This window comes from Trematomus bernacchii, unplaced genomic scaffold (genome assembly GCF_902827165.1).
Source record: "Trematomus bernacchii unplaced genomic scaffold, fTreBer1.1, whole genome shotgun sequence".
NCBI classification, from domain to species: Eukaryota; Metazoa; Chordata; class Actinopteri; order Perciformes; family Nototheniidae; genus Trematomus; species Trematomus bernacchii.
Genome location: NW_022987803.1, coordinates 1,311,546 through 1,318,245, shown reverse-complemented (window position 1 = coordinate 1,318,245; position 6,700 = coordinate 1,311,546). Strand labels below are relative to the sequence as shown.

The window sequence follows — 6,700 nt, the reverse complement described above, 5'->3', positions numbered from 1 at the left end:
TGTTTTGTTTCGGTAAAAATGGTGCCCTCAAATGTTAAGAAGCCCTCAGACGCGGTTTCTTGCAGATGTTGCGTTTTTGCCCCCGCCCGCGGGGCCGTGGGGCTCAACAGGTTAAAGGCACTTTGTCATTTTAGTAAGACAATCTAGTTTTGTTAACATTAATGCTTTTTGCTTTTGTTTGTGTTACTAAGATACTTTTAGATACACTTTGATGTATGCAACACTTCACAACTGCTAGAATATGAAGTACTTTGTAAGGAAAAAGGTTTCTTGGTAGAATATGAAGTACTTTGTAAGGAATTGGGTTTCTTTAATGGCAGTTTGTGATTTTTGGGGCTGATTCAGTGACACAGTGCAGTTTTGATAATTTCAAGTTTCATGTTTTCAAGGCTTTATTGTCATCTGCATATTAGCTACAGTGTAGATATGTCAATGAAAAACGTAGGTCACAGGCTCCTCCAACAGTGCAACATATATATATAGAGGACATAGAACAAATAAAACAGATAAAATACTGCAATAGAATGTTTTGAGATGACAGATTTGTGCGTAATTCTCTCCCAAAAGAACTGTAAGATACACGTTTAAATGTATGCAAAAAGTTCAAACTAGAAAAATGAAATATTTGTCAGTAAGACAATCCAGTTAAACAATGTCGATGATGACTTACTGATTTTTGCTTTTTTCTGCTACAAAGATACTTTTAGATACAGTTTGTTGTTTGAAAACTTTACAACTGGTAGAATGTCAATCACTTTGTAACAAATGTATTTTCTTAAAGACTGTGACAATAAAATATTTTGTGATTTTAAGACTTTTTACTGAAACTAGGCAGTTTTCTTTGATAACTTTATAGATTTTAGATTTTTTTTGTGTCTTTAGATACACTTTGAGGTATGCAAAACCTTAAAACTAGAAAATGAAGTACATTGTCTGAATAGATTTTCTTAAAGACTGTTTCTCTAAAAGGCAAGTTTGTGATTTTAACATGTTTTTTTTACTGACATTCGGCAGATTTGTGTGTAATTCTCTCACCAAGGTACTGTAAGATACACTTTTATGTATGCAAAACCTTAAAAACTAGAAAATAAAATACTTTGTCTGAATAGATTTTCTTTAAAGGCACTTTGATTTTAACGCTATTTCAGTGGAACAATAGTTTTGTTAACATCAATGCTTTTTTCTCTTTTCTTGTGTCACTAAGATACTTTTAGATACACTTTGATGTATGGAACACTTTACAACTGGTAGAATATGAAGTACTTTGTAAGGAATTTGGTTTCTTTAATGGCAGTTTTTTTATTTTAACACTTGTTCAGTTAAACAATGTATGTTTTTTTTCTGATAACCTTACATATTTTAGTTATTTTCTGCTACCAAGATACTTTTTTGATACACTTTTATGTAGGAACATTTTAAAACTGGTAGAATGTCAATTAGTTTGTAACAAATGTATTTTCTTAAAGACTGTGACTCTAAAAGGCAAGTTTGTGATTTTAACACTTTTTTACTGACACTAGGCAGATTTAGCTTTTTTCTCTCGTTGTCTTTTTCTTACTTTTGGATACAGTTTTATGTATGACAACTTGTAGAAAGTTAAGTACTTTTTCTGAACAGATTTTCTTTAAGACTGTGACTCTTAAAGGCACTTTGTGATTTTAGTAAGACAATCCAGTTTTCTGGAAATAACTTAAATGATTTTTGCTTTTTTCTCCTACAAAGATACTTACGATACGATATTACTTTATTTGTCAGATCAAGTCTGAAATTTGACTTGCGTCACAGCAGCTCCATGTCCAACATCAACAAACAAATATCCAGACACAAATACATGAAACACAAACAACAAACATTTAACATAACAGCACAATCAGTGAGAGAAAAGCTGCTCAAAGAGCCTTCAGCGTTAGTGATGGGAATTCCGGCTCTTTTGAGTGAGCCGGCTCATTTGGCTCGGCTCACCAAGAAGAGCCGGCTCTTTCGGCTCCCAAACGGCTCTTCTATTTTACCACATATACCTTTTATAATTCAATCAAATGTAACCCTTTTTTGACTAATTATTTATATGTGTACACATATATCACTTAAATTATTCAACACATCCTTTGTACTGAAGTATTCAAAAGTAAAAATTAAATTTTTAATATAAATGATTTGCTGTGGCCAATTGTTTTCATTGCATTTACAGACCCTTGTAACTCTCTGATACCACCCCATGAATGCACTGACTTGCTTGTAGAACCACGCTACACAAAGCAGATAGCAACACCAATAAAAACTTAAGCATAGACATTTAAAAAAGGACAGCTACCGTATTTTTGTATATTTTACATTTTTATTTAAACAAAAAGCCCTAACAAAACAGCAGGGCTCTATTTCAGTATAAACTACAAAATATAGCAACAGCTGACATAAAATCTTAAAAAATAAAAATAATCATAAATAAATAACATAATGAAAATAAATATATTGCAATGCTCAAAACAGCAGCAAATAACAGTCTCTATCACACAAAAAACATAATAAAAATAAATGTATTGTAATGTGCAAAACAGCAGTATCAAACAGTCTCTAATGAACCTACCACCGTCAACTATCAAACTGTAACCTTTTCTTTTTCTTTTCAGGGCAGATTGGCATTGAGGAAGACCAAGTGCCTCAGCTTAGAGGGGTTGATCCGGTTTCTTCTCTCTGTTATTATCTGCCCTGTTTTAGAAAAGATCCTTTCTGTGGGGACTGATGTGGCTACAATGCACAGTTGCCGTGCCATGACCTTCACAAGTCGTGGGTACACTGAAGCCTTGGGGCCGTTCTCATTTCATCAAATCCCCCTCCTCGACTCCTCGGTCCTCCGGTAGTGACCCGGAAATTAATTTTAGCGCGCCATGTTGAAGGACATCTCATTTCTCTAAATGCACATCGAGGACCGAGCATCGAGCGTCGAGGAGGCTCTCTGGAGGAGCTATAACCGAGGATACACTGATGGGTCCTCCACGGGCCTCCACGGCTCCTTCGTGGATGCATTTCCGGGAACAGAGATGTTTCAAAGAGTCGTGACGCACGGCCAGACTTATCTCAGCCAATGACAGCTCTGCATGCATCCCCTGGATATTATTTTATTAACTGCTTTCATCGCAACGCGATGTTTACAGTGAGAACAGCTGTGAGGTCCGTGCAGAAAGCAGAGCAGTGTGTATAATATATATCACTCAGTATAACAGGCCTACTCTCTGTATTTGCTTTAATTTAGTAGATATCTACAAACAAAGACTCGATATTTTTCTAAAACCATTTAGTGCTTCACATAATAAAATACACAACGGCTGTAGCCTGATATTATGCTTTAGGAGCTGTAGGTGCGTGTGTGTAGTGTAGGCGTGTGTGGTGCAGTGTGTGCGTAGATGCAGCGGACAGACAGGTCTCAGTTGGTTTGGTGTCCTCTACTTACTTTTAATACTTGTAAATAAAACTTTTGGCCCGTAATTTATTTTCCTCATTGTAGCGACCAGAGAGGGGGGGGGGGGATATATCCAGTCTCTGATAGTGTTACGTTATTATGAGAGTGCTCTGTTTGATTCTGAAATTGTATATATTTATATAAATATATATATATATATATATATATATGTGTGTGTGTGTGTGTGTGTGTGTGTGTGTGTGTGTGTGTGTGTGTGTGTGTGTCCGCATCTGTAGCCTGTTATTGTCTCATTATACCGCACTGTGAATGAATTCAAAGTAAATATATAAGTCATCATGAACACATCTGTCCATCAGACAGAGTGCTGCTGTGCCTCCTGTCATCATTAATGGACGTCTCTTTAAAATGACCGCTCAGAGGAGAGGAGTTCTCATTTCTCTAACCGCCTGCTGCTTCCCCTCCTCTCTCCTCGGTTCCCCTCCTCGGCTCCTCGGCTCACATCTCCTGTGGGCGGGACTAAGTCTTGAGGATAGGAGTCGAGGAGGGGAGTCGAGGAGGGGAATTTGATGAAATGAGAACGGCCCTTGGACTCCCACCAGCTCAGCGGGTCTGCGGTTCTTGGGATAAGAGGCTCCTCCAGATAGGACCTTACTTCCAGCATAGCATCTGCTGAGGGATTCCTTCTTGCAATGTCTTCTGTTGCTCTTGCATCAAAGAGCCTCCAAACAGCAGACATTTGTGGCTCCACTTCTGGTGCCCTTGCTCCCTCTTCTCCCTCTTGGCCTCCTGGTGGTTGAGCTGGCTGGCTGCTGAGGTCGCAACGAGCTGCTGCTGCTGTTACTCTCTGAAGAGCCTCATCAACAGCGCAGTTATCATTAAAGGCCAGCCTTTTGAACCTTGGATCGAGTACAGTAGATTCTGATAGGACAGTGTTGTATTCCATTCTGTGGAACTTTCTGTCCATCGACGTTGAGAGAGCAGTCACCAACTCTGTCACTTTCCTCTTGGTCACTTGTGTCTGGTTGTAGGCTGTGATTTTCTGCAGACCCCTGCAGAGGAGTAGCATTTTGGAGGATGTCACATCGCTGAAAAAAGAGAAAACAGTGACTCTATTATTATGCTTTGTTTTATTATGTGGTATATAGACTTTGCTCAGTTTATTCTTGTTTAATATTACTGACATTCACATCTAAAATGTTCCTTAATATGTTATTATATAATAATAAATAATATAATAACAACTGTCAACTGTACCTCTCTGAGCTGATTTCCACGGTGACCTGCTCAAAGGGTTCCAAAACAGTGCAGGTCTCCTGTCGTGCCTCCCATTCTTCTTGATCCAGAGCATCCATATGTGCATTGATAAGGGCCAGGGTAGAGATGATTGCATCCTTTGACTCCAGAACCCGTTTCAGCATGTACAATGTAGAATTCCACCTTGTGACACAGTCTTGCTTGAGCCTCAGCTCAGGCATATCCATTTGGCGCTGAGTAGACTTCAACTTCTCTGTTGATCTTGTGCTCTTATGGAAGAATTCTACCATCCCCTTCACTTTGTCAAGAGTGGGCTTCATGACCTTCAGGGCATCTCTTACCATCAGGTTGATGGTATGTGCGAGACATGGGTGGTGGGTCCATTTCAAGAGTTTAATGGCTTTGGTTATGTTAGCTGCATTGTCACTAACACAGCAAGCCACTTTATGTTCAATGTCCCACTCTTTTGCCACTCTTAGCAGTTCCTCTGCCAAGTTTTCTGAAGTGTGTCTGTCGCTAAACTCAAAACAGTCCAGAAGACAGGCCACCGTTTTATAATTTTCTATAAAGTGACATGTAACAGACATGAAAGAGGTGGTGGTTCTTGATGTCCAGCAATCAGTGGTAAGGCAAACTGCAGTAGCTTCCTTAACCCTGGCCTGCAGTGAAGCACGTTCTCTATCATACAGTCTCGGAATGATTTTTTGAGAGAGTGTTTTCCTGCTCGGAGGAACATACATTGGATTGAGAGCCTGTGTGAAGCTTCGGAATCCCTTGTCCTCCACAATGGAAAATGGTTGGAAATCACTTGCGATCATTTTGGCCAATTCTTCATCCACTATGTTCTGTCTAGCTGGGGTCATTGCCTTTGATATAAATTGGCTTATTGAGCTCTGTGTAGCTGTTGGTTTGTGGGTACCTGATGCATGGGGGGTAGATCCTGTAGCTGCAGCAACAACAGGTGGAGTAGACGCACTGGCAGAAGCAGGCAGTCTGGCCTGCCTTTTTTCTTCCAACTGAACTGTTGGATGCACAGTTCTCAAGTGCCTGTGGAGGTTGTTTGTGGACCCTGCTCTATATGAGAGCTTCATGTTGCAAATTCTGCATTCTGCCTTTGTGTTTGCACAATTGTTAAAATGCAGCCAAATGCTGCTTCTTTTCCTACTTTCACTCATCTTATTAGCGCAACGCAAACTGACACTTCACCGTGTGTTCTCCTCTCCCTCTGTTCAGCAACCAGCACTGAGCACACGCAGCCCCTCCCTCCTTGTCTATACTCACGTGATGCACAGCATGCGCGTGACATTCAGTCACTGCATGTACGCGGAGCACCCGTAAAAAAAAATATGTAAAAAAATAATGGCTCGTTCGCGTGTGCGAGCCGGCTCCCGCCGTTCACTTAAAAGAGCCGGCTCTTTGAGCCGGCTCGTTCGCGACCGACACATCACTATTCAGCGTGCATTTGATCTGGGATTCAGCTATGTATTTACTGTGAGGATTGACTGATGCACAAAGGAGTGTTTCAGCTGTAGCAGATATGACGATAATGGTCATATCTGCTATAGTTCTCTATCAGATAGACGGTTTGGCCACACGAGGCCGACATGGAAACGCAGAAAACGATAACGATAACGGGTCCCAAGGTGGGTAGATCTGCAAACAAAACGCTCGGGGGGTGGAAACGGCTCCGTGTTTACGCCTATACGATCATTTCCTGATAACGTTGAAGCAATAGCCCCACCTCTCCCCACCTCTCCTGCTCAGAGATCAGCTGCTGAGCTGTCAGAAGAGGGGGAGGAAAAGAGAGGCTCCGTTTTTTATTACTATATAGAGTCGTTATTCATTTGTTTTAAAGCTCAATAAATAACAAAGAAGACCTTTGACCGGCACTTTTCAAATTTTGTCCGGAAGATTTAAACTTTAACGGACATGTTGACCGGCGAAAAAAAATCTAACTGAAACTCTGCCGCACGGTCCCCTCGTTCCTTGGAAGAGGCGGAGAGGTGGGTGTTTTTCATCTGCTGGTGG

The 6,700-nt window shown here is 40.5% G+C and overlaps 1 protein-coding gene across 1 annotated transcript; it reads right to left on the bottom strand.

Moving 5' to 3' along the window:
* Window positions 1-2,663: 2,663 nt before the first annotated feature.
* Window positions 2,664-5,016, bottom strand: LOC117498588 (zinc finger BED domain-containing protein 4-like). Its single transcript, XM_034150786.1, has 3 exons — window positions 4,673-5,016; window positions 4,015-4,467; window positions 2,664-2,706 (listed from the first exon to the last, which is right to left on the bottom strand). The coding sequence occupies exons 1-3, from the start codon at window positions 5,014-5,016 to the stop codon at window positions 2,664-2,666; spliced, it is 840 nt and encodes a 279-aa protein (XP_034006677.1).
* Between the last annotated feature and the right edge of the window lie 1,684 nt (window positions 5,017-6,700).

Excerpts from the sequence above, each read along its gene's own strand:
- LOC117498588 (XM_034150786.1), bottom strand. The coding sequence starts at position 5,016 with ATGGTAAGAGATGCCCTGAAGGTCATGAAGCCCACTCTTGACAAAGTG. Across the intron at positions 4,468-4,672 it reads GTGGAAATCAGCTCAGAGAG|GGGTCTGCAGAAAATCACAG; the intron begins GTACAGTTGACA and ends ACTCCTCTGCAG. Across the intron at positions 2,707-4,014 it reads ACCGCAGACCCGCTGAGCTG|GGCAGATAATAACAGAGAGA; the intron begins GTGGGAGTCCAA and ends TTTCTAAAACAG.